General features: G+C 36.9%; 4 protein-coding genes and 1 pseudogene across 4 annotated transcripts; 3 read left to right on the forward strand and 2 right to left on the reverse strand.

The window, feature by feature from the left end:
• Positions 1-2,016: 2,016 nt before the first annotated feature.
• On the forward strand, positions 2,017-4,072 carry LOC106322662 (probable pectinesterase/pectinesterase inhibitor 61). The gene is made up of 2 exons (XM_013760757.1): positions 2,017-3,183; positions 3,257-4,072. Exons 1-2 carry the CDS (start codon positions 2,019-2,021, stop codon positions 3,952-3,954), a joined length of 1,863 nt encoding a protein of 620 aa, XP_013616211.1. The 5' UTR covers positions 2,017-2,018; the 3' UTR covers positions 3,955-4,072.
• Positions 4,073-4,303: 231 nt separating this feature from the next.
• On the reverse strand, positions 4,304-16,741 carry LOC106323473 (annotated as a pseudogene).
• On the forward strand, positions 16,581-19,223 carry LOC106322883 (probable beta-1,3-galactosyltransferase 11). Its single transcript, XM_013761032.1, has 13 exons — positions 16,581-16,752; positions 16,783-16,961; positions 17,042-17,105; positions 17,194-17,243; positions 17,320-17,504; positions 17,629-17,692; positions 17,767-17,839; positions 17,939-18,062; positions 18,302-18,389; positions 18,472-18,522; positions 18,609-18,680; positions 18,793-18,905; positions 18,993-19,223. Exons 2-13 carry the CDS (start codon positions 16,861-16,863, stop codon positions 19,013-19,015), a joined length of 1,008 nt encoding a protein of 335 aa, XP_013616486.1. The 5' UTR covers positions 16,581-16,752; positions 16,783-16,860; the 3' UTR covers positions 19,016-19,223.
• Positions 19,224-19,886: 663 nt separating this feature from the next.
• LOC106327424 (myosin IB heavy chain) lies at positions 19,887-21,103 on the reverse strand. The gene is made up of 4 exons (XM_013765570.1): positions 20,802-21,103; positions 20,407-20,725; positions 20,213-20,271; positions 19,887-20,112 (listed from the first exon to the last, which is right to left on the reverse strand). Exons 1-4 carry the CDS (start codon positions 21,010-21,012, stop codon positions 20,081-20,083), a joined length of 621 nt encoding a protein of 206 aa, XP_013621024.1. The 5' UTR covers positions 21,013-21,103; the 3' UTR covers positions 19,887-20,080.
• Positions 21,104-21,398: 295 nt separating this feature from the next.
• Positions 21,399-22,904, forward strand: LOC106327425 (ubiquitin-conjugating enzyme E2 10-like). Its single transcript, XM_013765571.1, has 5 exons — positions 21,399-21,511; positions 21,586-21,673; positions 21,811-21,938; positions 22,055-22,159; positions 22,483-22,904. Exons 2-5 carry the CDS (start codon positions 21,604-21,606, stop codon positions 22,624-22,626), a joined length of 447 nt encoding a protein of 148 aa, XP_013621025.1. The 5' UTR covers positions 21,399-21,511; positions 21,586-21,603; the 3' UTR covers positions 22,627-22,904.
• Positions 22,905-23,367: the final 463 nt, after the last annotated feature.

The following is a 23,367-nucleotide window of genomic DNA, read 5'->3' on the forward strand; positions in this document are numbered from 1 at the left end:
AGGTATGAGATACAGAGTATGGAGCCGTTTTGAACAGCAGTCAGTGGGGTTCTTGGTAAGGATGTGTCGTTTTAGCTAAACTGCTTATATGGTTCAGAGATTCGTAGTTATTGTATGGTTGCTGAGAATAAGCGAGTTTCCACACTTTCAAACCTTTCTCTCGGTTCTTGGTACTTGATTTTGTTTGAGGACAAACAAGGATCTAAGTCTGGGGGAGTTGATATATTGTGTTTTTGGCACATTATACGAATGTCTTACTAATAGTTTTCAAGATTTTATCGAGTCTTTTTAGTCCCTTTTGAGTCATAACAGGTCTAGAGTTGTATTGGGTAGGAAATGGACCAGCTAGAGAAAAAGAAGAGAAAAAAGTATGATTTGGAGTCTTTCGCGCAGAACAGCCAACCGAAGCAGCCTGAGTGCCTGTTCCAGCGACAGAGTTAAAAAAAAAAAAAATTCCAAATATTTTGGGATTTGCCTTAGATTTCCTATTTCCTTCTTCTAGCCACATGTGGTTCATATATATATAGTTTCCTATTTATTATTTTAGACCTACCTCAGTTTTACGCAAGAAAGACCTGAGAAAGCTTTTAATTTGCGATTGCTACTGTAAGAGAGACAGCTCCATCTATCTCCTAGAGAAGATTATCCTGAACCCTCTGATTTCTAATATTTAGTATATGCAGTATTATTCAAAAATCATGTTTCTCTGTTCTTGTGTTATGTCTGAGTAGTCAGCAAGTTAGTTCTTAAGATTGTCTACATTCATATATGTTTTATTGCTTGCATTGAACCGATCACTTAGTGCATGAATTAGGGTTAATCGATTTAGTTAACCGTTGATTGATAACATGATATGATTTGAATGAGCTTGCATCCCTAATCAGCGAGAGCAGATATTAGGGTGTATTGTGAACATATCGGATTTGATCTCTAAAGCTTGCTGGCGCGTCTTGATCCAAACGAGAGTTTAGGCATCAAGACCGACTCGCAAAGGAATCAACACCACGAGAGTGGGTTGATTCAATCAGAGTGATCCGAGTTTAAACTTGTTATAAACTGAACTTGAATAATTGCTTGGTTCGCGAACTCCTTGCCTGAAAAGAAACCCTAGACTAGCGCCTTTAATCAATTCGAAAACAACCTAATCTTGTTACTTGTTCCTTACGTTATTTACATCTTCTTAAAACCCCTACTTCGTTTTAGCTTAATTCTGATCCCATAAAAATAAAGTGTGAACTGGTCCTCTGGAATTGAATCTAAAAATATTACAACTACACTGTTAACTTGACACTAGATTAAGATTTAATTTTAGTGTATCACTATACTATTTAATTTTTTATTTGACGTAAAACGTTCACTCTCTCGAGGAAGTATGTCTAAATAGCATTCCAAAATCACCAAATTGTTCATAGTAAATTGACTTTTACGATTCTGTTATAAAGTATTTTCTATGTATCAGAATATATGATAGCATGTATAAGGTTTTGCATATATATTAAGAAATCATTTAATTTTTTTTATTGACGTCATTTTTATTTATCTAAATACAGGTTAACCAAATGAAAAAAATGCTATGTATAATATAACTAGATCAAAAAATAAAAATTAATTAATATTGCATTATAAACTGAAACCACAAATCAAGCAATTCTTAAAATATTACTTATAATAATATGAAACCAAGAGTATAATTTGTTGTAATGGTTTTTTTATGAAACATACAAAAAAGATAGAAACTTTGGCGATGCGGTCGTTAGGGATGCTGCCAGATAATTTATAAAGCATCACACTCAAATAACAGTCGTACAATGTACATATTTATTACTAATACAAATCACTAAACATACTTATACATAGAGCCATCGACAAAAGAAGTGTTGGTTAGTGGTCCTTTTGAATACTACATTTCAATTAACATCACTAAAATATTACAGCTATCAAGCATAACTAATATTTCTATTTACACAAATACATTTTTATATATAGTTCATATAATATAATATAACGCATGTCACCTTATGCGCTATTATAATATTCATAGAGCCTTCCTCATCATCTTTGTCCCCTTAACAAACCTTAACTTCGATCTAAACCAAAACCAAAAAAAAAAAACTAGCACAATGGGTTACGGTAGGCTCGGACAGTCAGGTTCGGCACACCCGAGCCAGAAAGACCTTGCCACGTCACTCCCGGAGATACAAAAGAAAACTAAGACGAAGCTCATTCTCTGCACTTTAGCAGTTCTGGTCGTTGCAGCGGTCTGCTTTGGTATCTTTGCCGGCATCCGATCCATAGGTTCGGATCGACATGAACCTAAACTAAACCGTAAACCGACCCAGGAAATCTCCCGAACCTGTAGCAAAGCACAATACACGAGCCTCTGCATCGACACGCTTCTTGATTTTCCGGGATCTTCAACCGCCGACGAGAACCAGCTCCTCCACATCTCTTTTAACGCGACGCTTCAGAGTTTCAGCAAAGCACTTTACTCATCGTCGAAGATCTCGTACACTCGGATGCCTCCACGTGTACGTTCTGCTTACGACTCTTGCCTCGAGCTGCTCGACGACTCAGTCGACGCGCTCTCACGTGCCCTCTCCTCCGTCGTCATCTCTTCCTCCGGTAACGATGAGTCTCACTCCGATGTGATGACGTGGCTCAGCTCAGCGATGACCAACCACGACACTTGTACGGACGGGTTCGAAGGTGTCGGCAACGGAGAAGTGAAGGATCAAGTGGTCGGAGCGGTGAAGGATTTGTCGGAGATGGTGAGCAACTGCTTGGCGTTATTCTCCGGCAATGTCAAGGATTTAAACGGAGTTACGGTCGTGAACAGGAAGTTACTTGGCGCAGAAGAAACCGAGAAGTTTCCGAGTTGGTTGAAGAGAGGAGACAGAGAGCTTCTCGGTACTCCGGCGACGGCGATCCAAGCGGATGTCACGGTGTCGAAAGACGGTAACGGCACGGTTAAGACAATCGCAGAGGCGATCAAGAAAGCGCCGGAGCAAAGTAGCCGACGATTCGTCATCTACGTCAAATCCGGAAGGTACGAAGAAGATAATCTCAAGGTTGGTCGGAAAAAAACAAACTTAATGTTCATCGGAGACGGCAAGGGTAAAACGGTCATAACCGGTGGAAAAAGCATCGCCGATGACCTCACTACTTTTCACACCGCCACTTTCGGTAATAAAAGAACAAACCTTTAGTCCATTTTTGGTATTGATTAGTGATTTATGTCATTATTTGATTGATGTAGCCGCGACGGGAGCTGGGTTTATAGTGAAAGACATAACGTTTGAGAACTACGCCGGACCATCTAAGCACCAGGCCGTGGCACTTCGTGTCGGCGGAGACCACGCGGTGGTTTACCGTTGCAGCATTATCGGTTACCAAGACACTCTCTATGTACATTCTAACCGACAGTTTTTCCGCGAATGCGACATTTATGGAACGGTTGACTTTATATTCGGGAACGCAGCTGTGATCTTACAGAGCTGTAACATCTATGCGCGTAAGCCAATGCCTCAGCAGAAAATCACCATCACGGCTCAGAACCGAAAAGACCCGAACCAGAACACGGGGATATCGATCCACGCTTGCAAGTTACTAGCCACGGCGGATCTTGAAGCCTCTAAAGGTAGTTTTCCGACGTATCTTGGCCGTCCGTGGAAATTATACGCTAGAGTTGTGTACATGATGTCGGATATGGACGATCACATTAACCCGAGAGGATGGTTGGAGTGGAACGGTCCGTTTGCGTTGGACACGTTGTACTATGGTGAGTATATGAACCGAGGGGTGGGAGCAGGTGTAGGTCAGCGAGTCAAGTGGCCGGGCTATCATGTTATTACTTCAACGATTGAGGCAAGCAAGTTCACGGTGGCTCAGTTCATTTCCGGTTCGACGTGGTTGCCTTCGACCGGCGTGACCTTCTTCTCAGGGTTGTCAGAGTAGGATGTCTCACTCTCAGCCTTGTATGTACCAAATTACATGAAAGATTTTAATACGAAACTCAAGTGTAATTATACGATGGGACATCTTCTTGAATGAAATAAAAGATCATGACTGAGAATATTATTGCAACTCTTTGGTCAAAGTAAATGAAACATAAATTTACAGATGACCTTGGATTAAGATAGAGAGTAACAGAAAGATGGGTCATTGCATAAGAGTTACGTCATCATTCATCAATGTGGAAACTGTGCATCGCTGTTACTTGCTTTCTTTAATTTATGTACAAAAAAAAAACATACAGAGATACATTTACCAGATGTTCTGGATGATGATGATGATGGATGATACATTACATGCTGGCTACAACGGACGGAATCTCTTGCTCCACCTCCTTTTCACCTTCAGATCCCTCCTTGGTTGTCTGTAACTATTTAGCACAAGCAGTTCAGATAATCCGGTTATCAAACCAAACCATGTACTTGTTATTCGGTTAGCTAAAACCGGAACTACTCTGTTAGATTGCTGTGGTATGCAATGCAAAGTACCTGAGGAGAATACGTGGATTTAGCTTCAGAGAGATACAGAACCAATGCTCCTTTACCACGGAGAATCTTAGCTCCTGAGCCTCTACGCCCTTTCTCCTTCAACTGCTTGCTTCCTCATCCACCACAACCGCTTCTATCATATCCTTGCCTGTACTCTCGTCCGGAATCTGAAGGAAAAGGAGTTTTGGGGGGTAATGTAAAGGAGCTTGGAGTAATGACATGGGTTTGTAAGTAATGAGAATGAAACTTACCTCGTACATAGAATCCATGAGGATGCTTTCTAAAAGAGGTCTTAAGCCACGAGCACCTGTGTTCTTCGTTATTGCTTTTCTAGCTAGTAGCCTCAACGCTGTTTCCGTAAAATGCAGCTTTACCTGAAGAAAGAGTAGATATATAGATTTGTCTCAAGAGTCAAGATTTTGAGAAGAGAGAGGAGTAGTTACACTATTCATCTGGTACATCTTTTTGTATTGCTTTCCAAGCGCGTTCTTGGGCTCCGTCAGCACCTGCAATCAAATGATTGGAATGATTGAGTCATGCAACAATCACATCAAATGTCAATCATATTTATATTACCTGAATAAGTTGGTTCTCGGTTAAAGCAGACAAACTGACGAGAACAGGGAATCTTCCGAGGAATTCAGGTATTAAACCATAAGCAATCAGGTCACTGCTTTCCACCTGCCAACACCAGACATGGAGTTATAAAATCCCCCAAACATGAGCCAAAGACCAAACTATCATTTGCTGGGTGAAGAGATGATAAAACCTACAGTTTCCATCAGGTTAGATGCAACAGCGGCAATTGAAACACCACCCGATCTCATGTTAGCACGTACAGGCGCACCAACCCTATCCAAGAATCATGACACCTGGACAAAAAAAAGCATTCAGTTGACATCTAAAGGTAACTTGATGAGATGAAGAAAGAGGAGAGTTTTTGGAGTTGCTCACTAGTCATACCTCTCTGAAATAGGTTTTTCAATGTCTACAAAAGCACCACCACATATGAAGAGTATATCCTTTGTGTCTATCTGGAGACAGTCGACAAGGACGAAAGTAAAAAAACATATGTAATAGAGGAGACACCTTAATCAACTCTAGAAAGATATAATAGAAGCAATGTCCATTTAAACTGTAAACCTTTACACTACAATCATCATTAGACTGGAAGGTGAAAGTTATTAGATTCCCAGAAGCATATACATTCCTTACGACCCATATGCATGATCAAAGAAACACAGATGCATAGCTTTAGTTTTTTTTTTTTTTTGATCAAAGCATAGCTTTAGTTATTAAGCCAAAACATAAGGAATAGAGTGTAGCACCAACAAACCTGAATATTGTCGCCTCTTCTCCAGTTCTACCATATCATCATCAGCTTGTTTTGGCTGCAGTCCCGTCGGTTTCTCCCGTGGACCTAGCTTCCCAACAAGTTTAAGCATCATAAGTTCATAACTAACGCATTTCTTACAGAATACGTGGAATCACAAAGAAACAAACATAAGAAAATTAACGCGCATGCAAAATTATGATATTTCCAGGTAAAGGAAATACATACTGACATGATTAACCAAATCACAAGATATGTTTATCTATTTTCAGATGCTTAATTAATAAGCTGTATATATCAAAACACTGCATTCAGGTATACAATAAGGGAGTAAACTGACCGTTTCTGTAACGATTCGTAATGCATCCTGTTGTAGTGATTGTAAACTGCCAACGAAAGCACCTACATGCATCCACAAGATGACACGAGTATGCTAAAATTAATTCCATGTCTAAATTAAATAGAACCATACATAATTCAAGTGTTCAACTGTGAGCAAAAGTACGGAAACTAATAGGTAGTGTTGCAAACTGGGGACAATGCATACCGAAATATCAAGCATCAGTGTTTTTCTGGAGAAAAGTAACTATATAAATGATTCAAGTAGAAACTAATCTCTGAATAGGCAGATGTGGTTAAGAAGTTGAGCACCATTCAAAGCCTTTAGCACCACAGAGCAGTGGCGGATCCAGAAACTTTTTAAATCGGGGGCACAGATTAATTTTTTAAAATATTATTTTAACATATACATAATGAAAGTTAACTACAAATATTTTCATCTGATTCTTTAGCTAAGATAGCGAGATCCTTCTATAGAGACTTGTACTACTTTGGTTGTTCTGTTCCGGTTTGGTTTTCCAGACCACCTCAAGCTTGAGTAATAGAACAGGCGTTTGAAGAAAAAAAAAACTAAAAATATTTTCGTTCTTAGTATTGCAAAAAATATATTGTGACTTTTAAAAGTATTTTAGATTTATCAACTAATTTTTTTATTGCTACATTTGATTTTTTTATAATTATATTAGTCATTCCAATAATGAAAACAATTATTTCAATGAGTATATAAGTATAACTAAATTTAATCTAGTTATATAAACTATATATATGAAATTTATATTTTGCGGCATGATGAAATAGGTTATTAAACATAAATAGAAAGAAAATACTGGTCTTTAAAGTAATATAAGTCACTGAAAATCACAATAATATATGGCAAACGTCTCTTTGAATTTTTCGACCATATATGGGACCCAGCAGGAAGATAAAATAAAATAAAAGAGCAAATTAGATTAAAGGGAAAAAAACGGATGGAATGGGGTTCGATATCGGAAGCTTGAAAGCTGATGGGGCTTTGAAGCCACAGACCTAGATTAATATATTGTGTCCTACGTAACTGAATCATTATATATTTAGTCGGGGGCACGTGCCCCCGTACCCCGTACCTTACAAGGTGGATCCGCCCCTGCCACAGAGATGTTTAGCCACAAATGATCATCAGCCAATGAGATGTTTGGAAATTATAATTGAGCTAATCTTTGTCATGAACAAAACCAAATGGAAACATGCAAATGCACGAGCCAAAGCTAAAAATAATGCACAGTGTGCCGGATGCATAAAAAAAACTAAGCCTGTAAGGAATTAACAGAGGAACCAAACCTAAAACCTACAAAACCATCATCAGATTACTAAAAGCTTAAAGCTTAACGCATCACATAAATGTATAGTAATATAGAAAGAAATCATTAGCAAACCAGATGTTATAGAAACTGGGATTGAGCTAACTATTTTCTTGAACTATCTATTGAGTAAGTAAAGGAAGAGTCATATGAGATCAAGTACTAACAACACCATCAATTGAACCTTTTTTTTTATTTCTCCTGACCAAGTGTAAGCGGTGTGGAGAAGGTTGGAGAAAAAGTATCGAAAGTGAGAGTGTGTGAAAGAAGCGGTTTCTCTGGAGGTGGCCATGGTGGTTTCACAGGAAAATCAACGGGAGAGGGGATCACAGAAAGGTGTATCTGTTACTCTGGAGGTGGCCATGCAATTTGATTAACATAAGTTCGATCCAAGAGCAAATGAAATTTTTTTGAGATGGGTATGTTGGAAAATGAAGAACAAAAACTGAAAATTTTGAAGAGGGTTTTCAATTGATGACGCAATGATTCATCAAATTCGGGAGAGAGATGATGAAGTTGTGAAGCTTACAGAAAGGATGAGCTCTGAGAAGAAACGCAAATTCGAAAGGGACTCAAAGAAGAATTTTACGAGAGCATCCAACGGTCCGTGGTTTTCTTCTTGTTAAGCAAAATTTCCAGCCGCATGGATATAACAAAAGTAGATTTATAACACATGAACTAGTCTTATGCAACAAATAAATACCATGGATATAAACAAAAACTGGAATGTTGTCAAAAATGCGAAAAAGTAAAAGAAATTAAGATCAGAATTCATATAAGAGATGGTTTGATTTGATAATCATCCACTATTGAAAAAGCTGATTAACATATATTATATGGTATGTGGGAGCTTGTTATTTAGGAATCATTTGTGCTGCTACTGTTTTAGAAGAAGCCACAAACACATAATGGTGTATTAATCTCTTTATGAAAGGAATCAGGCTACCTCGATTCTAAGCCCAATGAAAGTCTTATGGTGGCATTCTGAGGATGATTTCATGGATCGTTTCTCAGCTATGCCAATGGATCACTAGAATTCAAAAGAATACTCTCTATGTTCCTAAATGACGTAAGTTTATGTTTTTACACATATTAAAAACATATTAAGTTTTACGAATAAATATTTTTTTTTTGTTTACAGATTTTCAACAATTTTAAACCAATAAATTTTTTAAAAGTATAATTTATTTTTAACTTTGTAATATATTATTATCAACTAATAAAGCTTACCAAGAAAAAAAAAACACATTCATCCTTTTGAAACATTAAAAAAAACATTTACTTTCTTTGTTCCTAAAAGAGGTGTGACTTCGGGTATTTGGATCGGTTATTGAAAAATTGTATCCAAATAGTACTTGGTAAAATTCCGGTTCGGATTCGGATCAGTTCCACCCGATTTCGGGTTGGTTCGGATATCTAATTTTAAACCCGGAATTTTAAATTTTGATTTATATTTTATATTTATTTTTAAAGGGAAACTGAATCGAAATCGTATATATATTGTTATATGTAGTTAAGTACAACGAAATTGAAGTAAGCTAGTGGTATTGCTCATGTCATTTCGCCTTTCCAACCTGGGTTCAACCCTCAGGAGTAGGCCTGAGCATAAAATCTCAAACCCCGAACCAAACTCAAACCAAAAAATCCGACCCATTATCTGATCCGAAATGTAAAAATACATGAATGGGTCGTATAGGTGGTACAAAAAATATCTGAACCCAAACCAAAAAACCCGACCCATTATCCGATCTGAAATGTAAAAATACATGAATGGGGTTTATAGGTGGTATAAAACATATCGAACCCGAACCAAAAAATTCGACTCATTATTCGATCCAAAATGTAAAAATACATGAATGGTCTTATAGGTGGTACAAAACATATTCGAACCCGAATGGTTAACCCGAAAAATCCAAAATTAATACTGTATAAATATTTGAAATATATATAACTATTGCTCATGTCATTTCGCCATTTTAACCTGAGTTCAGCCCTCGGGAGATGCAAATATATGTTTTTAAGCATATAATTCAGTTAAAACGGGTACCCGATTGGTTCAAGGTAAATATCAAAATCGAGCCAATGTCCATGGATAATCAACACTAATACCCATCGGATAAATTGACTAGGACCAAAATGAACCGAACCGGTCCATTTCGAATCAGATCCGGTTTGGATATTTGGTTTCGGTTAAATGTCGCAGGCCTAGATATATGTTTTCACATAAATTAAGAATATATACTAAAGGTTGATTATAAATGCATTCATTTTTAGAATTAGCTATTTTCATAGTTTTCAACCAATAGTATCTCCAAAAGTAAAATTAATTTTTTTAAGTTTATAATTTATCATTATTAATTAATAGAGACAATTGGCTAGAAATAGCAAATCGAATGCAATATTAGGAAAATACCTTACGCGTTCAAAAACTCTAATACCAAGTACATTTTTGGTCCCCCTTGACGGTTTTGTTCATGCCCCAAACATTCATTATCTTTTTCTTTCTTTCCCGATTTTCTTTCTCTTTCTTTTCCAGGTTTCCATCTTTATCATAAATCTTTTTTTTATCTTTCTTCTCCAAAAATAGATCTCTTCTCCACCTTTATCGAAGTATAAAGCTTTTATTCAAACACACAATCAATTTTTCATCGAATCCTTTAACTATTGCTTACTTGGTTTCCAACTCAAATCCAACAACAACCTTCTCATTTTCAATTCATGCTCGTCATCAACATCTAATCTCAGATACGCCAAAAACCTTTTTCCCTAATTTATGAATTTTCCACCGATAAATTAAAGATTACGATTAGTTGTAGGAATCAATAGTCCACAAAGAGAAAAAACATAGTAGGAAACTCAAACATAGATTATTGTATGTTAACAGAAAATGTTTAATGTTAAGCTTTATCGTAAAATATTTAACGTTAAGATTTAATGTTAAGCTTTATCTTAAAATATTTAACGTTAAGCTTTAACGTAAAATGTTAACATTAAATATTAGATAAGTTAAACAGCTAATGATGCATTTGTCATGTAATGTTAACAATGAAATAACTCTAAAACGGTATTTATCCTATAACATATAATGTTAACATTTTACGTTAAGCTTTAATATTAAGCTTTAATATTAAGCTTTAAGGAAAATGTTAGCATTAAATAATATATGTTAGACAGATAATGATGTAGGTATCAAGTAATGTTAACAATGACATATATCTAATTTCTGGTTTATATGAGTTGTTAGTGAATAAACTTGTTTATGAAAAAAATTATAACTAACAAGTAACAAAAGCAGTGACCTCCACATGCACGAACAGGGGCAGGGCAGCAGAGCAACACTTCACGCACTATCATGACAACTTGTTCCCAGCGAACGAAGACAAGGAATACTTATTAGTAATGACAGGAATGACAGCAAGCAAACAGCCGGGAACTTGAAGAACGCCTCCGCTGCTAACGCAACATAGATTCTACATCTTGGAACCAAGCCAATTTTGGAGCTGCTTTTTCGAGATAGAAGTACGTTTTTTTGGAACTGCCATTCAAAAATGATCATTGTGATATGTTATTTAACGTGTAAAACATAAATTTAGATGTAGTTTATTAATTTATATATGATACAAATGAGGTCACTGCTAACTTTTGTAGTAACAGCTAATATAAATACTAACACCCAATAATGTCAATGTGGGGCATATAGTTAGCGTAAGATGAAAATATTTACATGCTAACGAGAAAGTAATGCGAGGCACATAGTTAGTGTCTATTATGAATGATAACAGCAGTTCCAGCTATCTTAAAATTAAAGTTAATCTATACTAGGAATGATACCGACCATTGAAACAATTTTTAGTCAAGAACTAATTTTCTATAGATACAACCAATGATGCCATGAATAGCCATTTTGGGCAATGGTTAGCATGTAAGATGTAAAATACCAGCTATTAGATTATAAACCTTACACTTGTCGTTTATTTCTCTGTCGTGTGCAGGGAAGTTCTCACCGAAGTTCCATCAATCAAAAACTAGATCTCGTATTTTTTCTTCACTCTGAGCATCTGAATTATGACATATTGACCGAATCTTGAGGAGAATGATGGATTCTCTGATAAAGATATAACATTTCCAAACATTCAGTTCTGCAGAAATTCAATCTCCTCGGTTCGCGGCGAGAGATTTGATTCAATCAATTTTTGGTTGTGTTAGGAGTTAATCTTCTCTCCTACCTTGATGAGATAATTTTATTGGATCCACAACTGTGGAGATAGAAAAGAGAAAAAAATATTGTAAAAAAATAAGTGTGATAATGGATTAGGGAAGAAGAAAGAGAAAGAATATTATTATTTGATAAAAAAATTTAGAGAGATACAAGAGGTAGAAGGAAGTAGTATGGGCAGAAGCTCGCAGGGCAGGGGCAGAGACATGGGGTAGGACAAGGGCATGGACAATATTGGGGTTTAGAAATATCAATAGTATTTAGGGTATTTATCTAATTATGAATTTTTCTAGATATATGTGGCCTAATTTCTCTAACTAATAAAATTTTCATTAAAAACTTAAAACATAATAAAATCTTTTAAAAGTAGATGGGTATCTTTTTAGAAAACAACATGCAATTTTTAGAGAATAAACCATGTTAAATGATATTCGTCTGCCAAGATCATCATCCTACTATATAAAAGGGACTAAATTACAAGCTTTTGAGACTATCCACCTGAGCCAAAATATTCTCATCCAAAAAAAATTAGAAATAAATATCATTTAAAAGATAATTAACTAATATACAATTTTTGATATTTCTAGAAATTTCAAATTTGTAACTGCTAATTTATTAATAGAATCATATATCTATATTGAATTATGTTCTATTTTTAATCGTTAGACTTCAAGGGTAAATAAATTATTAATTTATAATATATATAGTTTATAACTTTATATTGTAGTTATAAATAAAGAGAAAATAACCAGAGAGGGTGAAGAAGCTCATGTAAAATTATGTAATTAAAATGGTAAAATGGTGAGTATAATGAGGTGAATCTAAGAAAATTTGTTGTACAAATTATGGTGCTTTATTTGTAATGATTTAAAATAAAATATATATTCACATAAATAAGTCAATATTTGTTGTTTTTTTTTGGTAAGATGTTATCATTTTCTGAAAGGTTACACTGTTGTTTTTAAACAACTTATTACATCAAGAAAACAAAAACAACCAACGACAATTCAAAGTAAAAAAAGCCTTAAGGAGGTCTTATACAAGAAAGATAAAAAGAAGTAGAGAAGAAGAGAAAGAAGAACTTGCCGGGTAAGAGAGGAGACGGTCACGCATCATACGGTCGAGAGAGGCAAGGATGACTGATGAAGGTGAGGAGACAGCTGTGAACACACGAGCATTACGCTCTTTCCACAGCAGGTAGATGGCTGACTGAAAGTAGAGCTTGATGACTGGAGTAGCATGCGCATCTGCGTTGACGCGAGGTTGATTGATCTAGGCTGCAATAGAGTGTAGATCAGCCTGAGGAGAAATCCAAACTTCAGCAGCAAAAGGCTCCTATATCAAGCGAGAGAAAGAGCACTCAAAGAAGAGATGATGGTGAGTCTCTATTTCCAGATTACAAAGGACGCACGTTCCGAAGACATTTAACCCCCAACGCCTCAAGCGATCCTTGGTTGGCAGTCTTCTCCGCAAAGCCAGCCATGATATAAACGCATTACGTGGAATATGTTCCTTGAACCAAATAGTCTTGTGCCAATATTTATTGTTGATAGTGTTTATATTCTTTTCTGACATTAGTATCCATATTTTCTTAGTAAACTGATCCAAAGAGATTAGTTTTTGGAGCTAACCAAAGGAGGATTATAGTGTTTACTTTGGAAAAAGTAATAAGTTGAATGATAGATGGCGTGCATGCTTTTTCACATGGAAATCTGCACATATATTAAAATTGTAAGAATTGAATCATAGAGAAAATATAGTGTATATGACTGAAGTTGGTCCATTCCGAAATTAAAGATGGCTAAAATTCTTCTTTGTCAAAATGCATAGATGTGAATCTTATATGAATAGAGTTCTCCATTGCTTATAGCAGTGTAATAAACTCCGTGTGTAAAGGAGAAAAAATGTTATATAAATGAAAACAAAAATTATGATTTTTTTCTTGTGCCTATAGGCTCTTCGCAATTTGAAGAAGAAAGAACATATTGTGTAAAAATCTTTGGCTCGGTCAAATTTTATCCAGTTGTTTATAAAACTGTTGTTATCTGATTCATGTAATTTTTCAGTGTTGATTTAAAAGCTCAAAAAAACCCATCTATACTGACTTTTTGATATTTTTTCTGTGATTTGAATTTAAAAAGAGATAAAACTTTCGATAAGTTATGTCAACTCAGAACAAGTATTTAGCTTTAGAAAGCATTTACATGTTTCAAACTTATAATATATACATATATAATGTTTAAAATTATGCATATAAAACCTGTGTAAAATGTGCATGAATATGTTTCTCTTCTTTAATGTGTTAATCGTACTATATATAACATTATTTTAAAATTTCAAAAAGTTTATGTCACATACAAAAAACCATCAATAAAAAATATAATTCTCCATCTACAACAAGAAAATGAAAAATTATAAACATATAAATTTAAATTAAGAAAAACTAACATTGGAAAAAACAAGAAGTTAATGTAAAAAAAAAACCAAAAAATAATATTATAAATAAAATAAATTTATAAGACACAATCCGCACGAAGCGCGAAAAAAATCTCTAGTATATAATAAAAGTGTTCTGATTTTCAAATTTGTCTCTTGGGTTTCTAATGGGCTAGCAGATGTCCTTGCTAAGCCTTTAGAGATGTTGTACATAGGCCTGGGACTTATTATCCGAGATTCGGATTCGATCCGAGATCCGCTCCGGATCCGCTCCGAAAATAGGATATCCGGGGTGCCCGGATCCGAATCCGGATAGTAAAATCTTGGATCCGTCCAAACCGAATCCGAATCCGGATATCTTAATTTTCAGGTCCGGATATCCGGATCCGGATCCGTATTTTTAAAATACATTAAATTTTATATTTTATTAATATTTATATTTGATATATTAATATTTATACATGAATTAATCTTATAATATTATATTTTAGTTTTACAATATTATAAACATATATAAATATATTTATAAATATTTAATTTATGTATTATATTAAAAAAATTAGTATTTTTTGTTAAAAAAATTATTTTTAATTATTTATCCGGATCCGGATCCGGATCCGGATATCCGCGGGTAATAGAATATCGGGACGGATATCCGAAATCCGGATATCCGGAAACCACGAATCCGATCCGGATATTAAGTTCACGGATCCGACGGATCCGGATACCCCAAATTTCCCGGATATCCGGATCCGTCCCAGGCCTAGTTGTACATATGGGATTAAGTTTTTTTTTCTTTTTTTGTAGAAACCAAGAGAGTAGGTTAAAAGCTCCTAGGGTTTTCGTCGTTAGCCGTCAACTTCGTTTGGCTCCGGCCGCCTCGTCCTCTCGCGGTGGTCGGAAGCGTTCCCTCGCTTCTCCTTATCGTCTATGCTCTCTTTTTGGTTGTCCTACGTCAGATTTGTGAGATTTTTGGGTTAAATCTCGTGGTTTTTCTGTGGTTTGGCGGCGTGCAAAGACAGCGTCCTCCTTTTCTCAGGCACATGGCTCTGTTTTCGGATGCAGTGTTTTCGTTGGACTAAGACTAGGTGTTTGTCAGTGTGATGGTTTACTAGATTTGTTTTTATGTTTCTTGGCTGCTTTGGTTTTTTCCGAGTGGTGTGGTGGTGCGTGGTGGATAGTGGTGGTCAGAGGTTTTTATTCATTATATTGTGTTCTATGGTAGGGACGTGTTGAGTGGCAGAGAGTAGTTGATATCACGTTTCAATAGTCTTTACGGACATATGTTTTAAACGTGGTGTTAATGGATGTGATCGACTATCTATATGGTTTGTACTTTGCGGTTCAAATTTGTTCAACGGTAGCTTAATTGAAGCTAACTCGGAACAAAATAGACAAGGGCAATTGAAGAAGAAGACTTATCTACACTATGAAAATTATGTTCTTGTTTTCGTTCCGTCTGCTACTGCTGGAACGGGAACACCTAATTTATCTTATTTCGAAACAAGATCAGTTTGTTATTGCTAATCTGAAATCATTGATGTTGTCTTTGTTAGTTTTGGGTCTAAAAGACCATTAGTTTCTCATTATCAATAAACAAAGCGTTAAAAAAAAAGTTTTTTTTGTAACACAAATTATGTTTTTCATTAACTTGAATGTGAAGATGCATAATCGTTATGAAGATCATGAGAAATCATCATTGGAACATAATAGTGAAACATGAAATTCTGATCATTTAGAATTGTTTGTTTTGCCAATTTTTCTGCAACTTTATTTCCTTTTCGATTAATCCACTGGAATCTCACTTCAAATTTTTCCTTCCATCTTGTGACCTCTCTTTTCCGGTTGTAAGTTTGGAAGTGAAGCATATGATTGTTGATGATGTCCATTGTCTTTTTACAATTACCTTCAGTTATTATCTTTCTATATTATTGACTCCATGTATGTTGCAATGCCATTATAGTAGTTTGAAACTCACTTTCAAAGTATTGTTAACTTGTTATATCGGAGAGAAGATCCCACATTGGAAATATGTAAGGGACTTGAGTAATATATAAAGGATTTGGGCCAATCCACTAATTACCAATTGGTTTTAAGTTGGAAGCCTATAATTAAACTTGAATCTATCATGGTATCAGAGCGGACCCAATACCCTGACCCATTAATTTGGCCCGGACAGTGGCCCGATCATCCCATTAACTGATGGTCCATAGAAGGCTCAGTTCCGCCGAGATCGGTAGAAAATAAAACATGGTCTCGAAGGGGGTATGATGGATTCTGCGAGATTAATGGTTATACGCACCATTATCTTGAAGGAGTGTATTGGAGAGAAGATCCCACGTTGAAAATATGTAAGAGATTTGAGTAATATATAAAGGAATTGAATATATAAAAATGCTGATTCATGCATATGCAGGAAAATTAACTTGAAAGTATCCCCTCTAGGTAGATAGGTTTGGCGATTGAATTGAAGAAATAATTACGAGATCACTATTACCTCTCCGGGTTTCTTCAATTCATAGACGGCCGAGCTATTAACCTCGCCGAATCGTGTCACCCGAACAGCAGATCCAATCTCCATTTTCGATTCTCTGGAGATTTTGAAGAGTCAACTTCCGAAAAGAAGAAGAAAGAGGAACTTATATAAGCACCAAGGCATTCGCGATCTGACTTTTGGATCTGTTTCCCTCAGGGTTGAAAATGGCGAGGAAAGGGACGAGTATGAGATTAACGAGCTCCAGAATCTCTTCCCTTTTGCTCTCAATGTTCGCTACTTTCGCTTCCTTCTACGTCGCAGGCCGGTTCGTTTACTTCTTCATCTCCATTCCTCCCTATCCTATATTTTGTTAACTTTGCGATCTTGTCTCTGTGTTTGACATAGTCTATGGCAAGAATCGCAAACTAGGGTTCATCTTATAAGCGAGCTCCACAGAGTAACCGGACAGGTTTGTAGTTTTCGGTTGATTCTCACTCTCATGCTTTGGCAATGTGATTATTTCAGTTAGTGATTGAATGCTTATGGGGCGCTTTCAGGGAAAATCCGCCATCTCAGTGGATGATACTTTGAAGATCATAGCTTGCAGGTGCTTTTATACTATTTTTGATTTGTCTCCATGGACTGTTGTTGATAATAGACTCTTTTTCTTTCTTTCTTTCTAGGGAACAGAAGAAGACACTAGCAGCTCTTGAGATGGAGCTCAGTGCAGCTAGGCAACAAGGCTTTGTTCCCAAACATACTGATGGAGCCGAAACTAAGAAAAGACCATTGGTGGTAATTGGTATCATGACATCTTTGGGTAACAAAAAGAAAAGGGATGCAGTCCGGCAAGCATGGATGGGGACTGGTAAGCTTCCTCCTCCTTATTCCTTCTCACTGTCTCTTATTTCCACTATTAGATTATGTGCTTCAGTTTGTACTTTCTTCTTCTTTTTGAAGATGACACTCAGCTCATTTTTTACTTGCTGCAGGTGCATCATTAAAGAAAATTGAAACTGAAAAAGGTGTGATTGCACGGTTTGTTATTGGAAGAAGGTGTGGATTCGGTTATGATGATTGATTACCGTGCTGGAATCCTTTTTTAAGAACGTTGTTTTTGTGCTGTGTAGTGCAAACAAAGGGGACAGCATGGACAAGAGCATTGACGCTGAAAACAGTCAAACCGATGACTTCATTATTCTTGTATGTTAGCTCGGCCTCGTTCAAGATTGTTACATCGAGCATTCATTTGTTAGCTCGCATTTGTTATTCTGAGAAGCTTGCCCATTTAATGTTTTTCAGGACGATGTAGTTGAGGCACCCGAAGAAGCTTCTAAAAAGGTAAAACTGTTCTTTGCCTATGCTGCGGATAGGTGGGATGCACAGTTTTATGCAAAGGCCAATGATAATATCTACGTAAATATGGGTAAGTTACTAAGAGAAGGAGATTGTCTTACAGCTAAAACCTTTGGTTGGTTGTGTTTCTTGAGTTGATTGTAAATGTCATTCATCTTGGGTTTCCAACATCAGTTAGAATCATTTTTAGGCTGCGAAATACAGAGCTTAATGTTTTTGCTGCCACTTTAAGGTCTTTAATCCATCCTTTTGGGAAAGTTTTAAGGTCAAAGAGTTTCGATGTAATGAATGTAATTTGATCCGGTGCAGATGCACTCGGGAGTACACTTGCGGCACTTCAAGGGAAGCCGCGGGCTTACATCGGTTGCATGAAATCAGGCGAAGTTTTCTCAGAACCGTGAGTTTGAGCTTAAGATCCAAACACTACCAGAACCAATAGGATGTTTGGAACATTGTTAAAACTTGGCTTTTGCTGGCAGGAACCAAAAATGGTATGAACCAGAATGGTGGAAATTCGGCGACAAGAAAGCGTAAGTTAAACAATGCGAGATCACATGTGGTTAATTTTCTTCTATGTGGTTAAGAATGACATGTTCTTGTTTTATGCATCTCACAGATACTTCCGGCATGCTTACGGGGAGATGTACGTTATAACTAATGCATTGGCTAGATTTGTATCGATCAATAGGTCAGTTTCAACTCTCAACTACACGCATAATCTTTGAATATATTTCACAAACAGAGAAATAAAAACTGAAACGAGTTTGTTTTTGTATGATGATGATGGGATTTGGTGACAGAGACATACTTCATGCTTATGCTCATGATGACGTGAGCACGGGGTCATGGTTCGTGGGACTTGATGTGAAACATGTAGATGAAGGAAAGTTTTGCTGTTCTGCTTGGTCCTCAGGTATCCCGACATATCATCTTCCTCTACTGTAAATTTACATGTATACATATTGTTTGACATATATCTAATTTATTCCATACTTTTCAGAAGCTATATGTGCAGGAGTGTAGTAGGACCAAGTTTACAGAGAAAGAATTCAAGTGTGAGGCTTTGCTGCTTATAGAGAAGCTCACAACATATTTGTCTGATAAAAGGCTAATTACACCATTTAGTTCTTTTGTAACTTTAAACTTTACCATCTTATAACTACATCCTTGCCCTTTTGTGGGTTGTGGCATGAGTTATTGCATTATGCTATAAAATGTAGTAGGTTTTGGATGTGAGCAGTTTTTTATTATCAAAAGTTTGCTAGTTCTTTTCATATCAAATTTATAAAAATCTTTAAATACGATATTTTGATAAGAGGAGTATGTCTCACGACTCGGAATCTCTAGATTGAATATGGTGCAGCAAGAGGAGTAGCTCATATCCATTCACAAAGCCAAGGCAAACAAGTTCATGGGAACATAAAATCCTCAAATGTGTTCCTCAATGCGAAAGGATATGGCTGCATCTTTGGAGCAGGAATGGCCCACACTTATGCATTCCCTACCCCCGACATGCATTTGGCTTTCGTGCACCAGAGATAAGAGACACAAGCAAATCAATGGCAGGTACCCTGGTTAGGTTGGTGAACTCGGTGGGTGGAGAGGTGTTTGATGATTTGTATCATTTACTAAGGTAGAGATACTGCAGGTTGGTAAGGTTCGCACAGCCAGATTAGAATAGAGACTAAACATGATACAGGTAGTGAGAATGGTGGACGAGATAAGACGGGAGAAGCTAGCCAGCGGATATAAATCAGAGGTTTCCACAGTCCCAACTCCAATCGGGAGAGAGTATCAGGATCACTGTATATACTGTGAGAAAGATTATTCATCTTTCTTGTTATGCACTAGACCATTCAGAAAAAAGTTTTAATAATATTTCAGTTCAGTCTGATGTCAATGATCTGTCTCTTTCTAGCAAAGGAACTCAATTCATACATAAATTTTGTAGAAAATACACTTGTCAATATAAAAAAAGTTACACAATTCGTGTCTGAGGAAAAACAAGATGAAACAGAATATAATAAACAACATTACCGCCCTGACTTGAGCTTTTAGTAGCCAAAACGAAAGAAAGATGAGGTGCAGTCACTTCCACTTAAAACTGGTCTTGATACCCCCTGAAAAGCAACAGTAATGCTTGATGAGACAAGAGAAAACAAGCACAAGCTTAAGACAGATCCAAAATGTGTACGGTTTCAGAACTTTATTAATTCGAACCTTCAGCTTCCTCAAATGAAACTTCCTTCACTAATGAAGCAGAAGCATTGTACTCAAACCTGGAATGTACACAAGAGGAAACCATTACAACATGTCGACTATCACCATAATTGCCATTTCACAAAAGTTTCTATCAAAGCTAGAATCAGTCATCTAACAATATAAAACCCTTGTGTGTTTGTGTATTATGTTACCTGTTGGAGAGAAGGACTTCAAGCTCATAGTCAGAAGCACTCTTAGTCACATCAACCATGACCTGAACAAGCTCAGTCTTGCGAGTGCTGGCCATGAGCAGATCATACTCCGTGGGGATAATGACAGCGAAGAAGTTATCGCTCAACTTGCTCAAACACACCTTCTCCACCGCTGCCAAACCTATCCTCCGGGTCATAGCTTCACTCTCGGGATCAATCAGGTAGATTGCAAAGTCCGTCAGGATGAAGATTCGCCTCTTCATCTTCCCCGATCCTGTGAACTTCAACACCTTATCAGCGAATCGTATCGACGTGTCACCTACATTTTGCAATTGATCAATCATGAGAAAGATCCGATCAAACTAGTAACCTATGATGGAAAAAGAAAATCGAACCTTGTTTCTCGAGGATCTTCATCAACCCAGGACGAGAGGAGACGTGAAGGTAGTCGCCACGGTGCTCTCTGTAACGAGACGCTTTCCTCCTGATTTTACCTCCCGCGAAAGGCCCCGGTGTCCCTCCTTCTTCATCTCCGTCGTCAAATTCAGGTGGCGGAGACTCTTCGCCATCGTACCTCGGCCGCCTTTGATCCTTGAGCCGGTCCATTTCTCGATGACTCGGAACCGGTTTGATTTGATTTTCTCAGATTCGTCTAATAATCTCGCAAGTGGGAGAGATAGAGAGGGAGAAGACGTGGCTTCTAATGGTTCGTTAATCCCAAATATGAAGATCATAGCCGTTAGATTAAATGACTTTTTAATCGACGTCGTTTAAGCTCTAATGATTCGTCTAATCGAAAAATAAAATATCTCAGCCGTTAGTTTTCAAAAGACCGTCGGTTTACCTCTAATGATTCGTCCATCGTAGATTGACGTCGATTAACTTCTAATGATTCGAAAATAAAAGATCTCAGCCGTTAGATTAAATGACTTTTGCAAAACGACGCCGGTTAAGCGCCACTTGAATCGTGGACGCGACCACAGAGGATCATATACTTCTTCCTCTTTCGTCCACCACCCCTTTCTCTCTTCGTTCTTCTTCACCTAAAACTGCGAGAAGGAAAAAAGGCGAAAAGCTCGCCGATCGGGAGTCCGCGAAACCAAAGGTAATGTTCTTATCTTCTGAGTTAACCTTTGGATCTAGTTGTGTATAAAGGAATCTTTTGTTTGTCTGGTTTAGAGATCGTAGGTTTTGGATATGGCGTCGAAGCGGATCTTGAAGGAGCTGAAGGATCTGCAGAAGGATCCACCCACCTCATGTAGCGCAGGTGTTTATCTCTTTTATATTCGATCTGTAGCTGAGTACCTAGCTTATCTGTTTGAAAGATCTTGTTAGTTTCTCGGATCTGGTTGATTGATGCTTGTGCGAGAAAAGAAAGCTGACCTCTTTGGTGTTTTCTTACAGGACCTGTTGCTGAAGACATGTTTCATTGGCAGGCAACGATAATGGGTCCTACCGACAGTCCTTATGCTGGAGGTGTTTTCCTTGTTACCATTCACTTCCCTCCAGATTACCCTTTCAAGCCTCCTAAGGTGATTCCAATATCATTTTATGTTAATGTCTGTTTGGCTAAAGCTCGTGTGGTTCTTGTTCTGTGGTTGCTTAGTTATCTCATTGTTTCTTCACATGGTTGTGATGAAATCTCTAGGTTGCCTTTAGGACGAAGGTGTTCCATCCCAACATTAACAGCAACGGAAGCATTTGCCTCGACATCTTGAAGGAGCAATGGAGTCCTGCACTCACCATTTCCAAGGTTCGCTTCTTCTTCTTTTTACCTAAACCTTATAGAACCTACCGTATCAGACTGTCTGATTCCCATTTGAAGTATTAACACTGAGTGTCTTTTAAATCATTAAGCTTTGACTCTGTTTGGATAAAAAATGGGTCTATACAATTTATATTTGCTTGTCTTTTCTCATTAGAAGCGATATAGTTGAGCTTGTCTCTTTAAGTTATTAAGCGTTTTACTCTTCTATATGTTCCTCATAGCCGTCTCCTAACTCGTTAAGCTTTGGCCACACTGAGGATGAAATATGTGTTGTTTCAGCTTCTAATTTTAAACGTTGCAATGGACAGGTGCTGTTATCGATATGTTCTTTGTTAACCGATCCAAACCCAGATGATCCTTTGGTGCCTGAGATAGCTCATATGTACAAGACTGACAAGAACAAGTATGAGTCCACTGCACGGAGCTGGACTCAGAAGTATGCCATGGGCTGAAAGGAAGGATCCTAAACTATCTCTTTTTATGGAAAAAATCTGCCGTAATTTCTATGTATGATTCAGTAGACATCTGTTTCTGTCGTCCTTTTAAAATTTCTGAAGACAGGACCAAATGAAGTGGGTCTTGTTTGTTTGAAACAAAAAAAAAAACAAAACATCTTTGTGAAACTAGAAACTGGAAATCTTTCTGGTTTTGTTTGGTCTTGTCTTGCAATTATGATTTGGTGTTTTACTGTGTGATAACTGATAAGATGAGTCACCAATAGTTCTACTTATTATCTGACTAATACACTTCGATTTTGCACTGGGCACACAATAGTCATTTGAGGTATGGATGTAGTTGCCTTACGGTTTACTTTAAATTGCTTGTGAGTTAAACTTCGTCACTTTTGGCTCTCTGTTGAACCCCATTCTTCTCTTCTGTATAATTTGTTGGTTTAACTCAGTTTTACATTTAAGATGTGCTGCAGTTGCCTTATGGTTTAGTTTAAGTTGCTTGGGAGTTAAGTTTCTTCGCTTTTGGCTCTCTACTGAAACCACATTCTTCTATTATGTATAATTTGTTTGTTTAACACTTTAACTCAATTTGACATTTAAGGTATCTGCAGTTGCATAATGGTTTAGTTTAAGTTGCTTGGGAGTTGAGTTTCTTCACTGTTTGTTCTCTATTGATCCCAATTCTTCTCTTATGTATATTTTTTTGGTCAAACTTGATTTGATAAAAGGGGAGGGTTTTTG

This window comes from Brassica oleracea, chromosome C2 (assembly GCF_000695525.1).
Source record: "Brassica oleracea var. oleracea cultivar TO1000 chromosome C2, BOL, whole genome shotgun sequence".
In the NCBI taxonomy this organism is placed as follows: domain Eukaryota; kingdom Viridiplantae; phylum Streptophyta; class Magnoliopsida; order Brassicales; family Brassicaceae; genus Brassica; species Brassica oleracea.

Bases quoted from the DNA above. Each gene is read 5' to 3' on its own strand.
- LOC106322662 (XM_013760757.1), top strand. From the start codon at position 2,019: ATGCGCTATTATAATATTCATAGAGCCTTCCTCATCATCTTTGTCCCC. The intron at 3,184-3,256 runs GTAATAAAAGAA...TGATTGATGTAG, and splicing joins TTTTCACACCGCCACTTTCG to CCGCGACGGGAGCTGGGTTT.
- LOC106322883 (XM_013761032.1), top strand. From the start codon at position 16,861: ATGGCGAGGAAAGGGACGAGTATGAGATTAACGAGCTCCAGAATCTCT. The intron at 18,390-18,471 runs GTGAGTTTGAGC...TTTTGCTGGCAG, and splicing joins GGCGAAGTTTTCTCAGAACC to GAACCAAAAATGGTATGAAC. The intron at 18,681-18,792 runs GTCAGTTTCAAC...ATTTGGTGACAG, and splicing joins AGATTTGTATCGATCAATAG to AGACATACTTCATGCTTATG.
- LOC106327424 (XM_013765570.1), bottom strand. From the start codon at position 21,012: ATGGACCGGCTCAAGGATCAAAGGCGGCCGAGGTACGATGGCGAAGAG. The intron at 20,272-20,406 runs GTAACATAATAC...TGTACATTCCAG, and splicing joins GAAGTCCTTCTCTCCAACAG to GTTTGAGTACAATGCTTCTG. The intron at 20,113-20,212 runs GTTCGAATTAAT...GTTGCTTTTCAG, and splicing joins TTCATTTGAGGAAGCTGAAG to GGGGTATCAAGACCAGTTTT.
- LOC106327425 (XM_013765571.1), top strand. From the start codon at position 21,604: ATGGCGTCGAAGCGGATCTTGAAGGAGCTGAAGGATCTGCAGAAGGAT. The intron at 21,939-22,054 runs GTGATTCCAATA...TGAAATCTCTAG, and splicing joins ACCCTTTCAAGCCTCCTAAG to GTTGCCTTTAGGACGAAGGT. The intron at 22,160-22,482 runs GTTCGCTTCTTC...TGCAATGGACAG, and splicing joins CTGCACTCACCATTTCCAAG to GTGCTGTTATCGATATGTTC.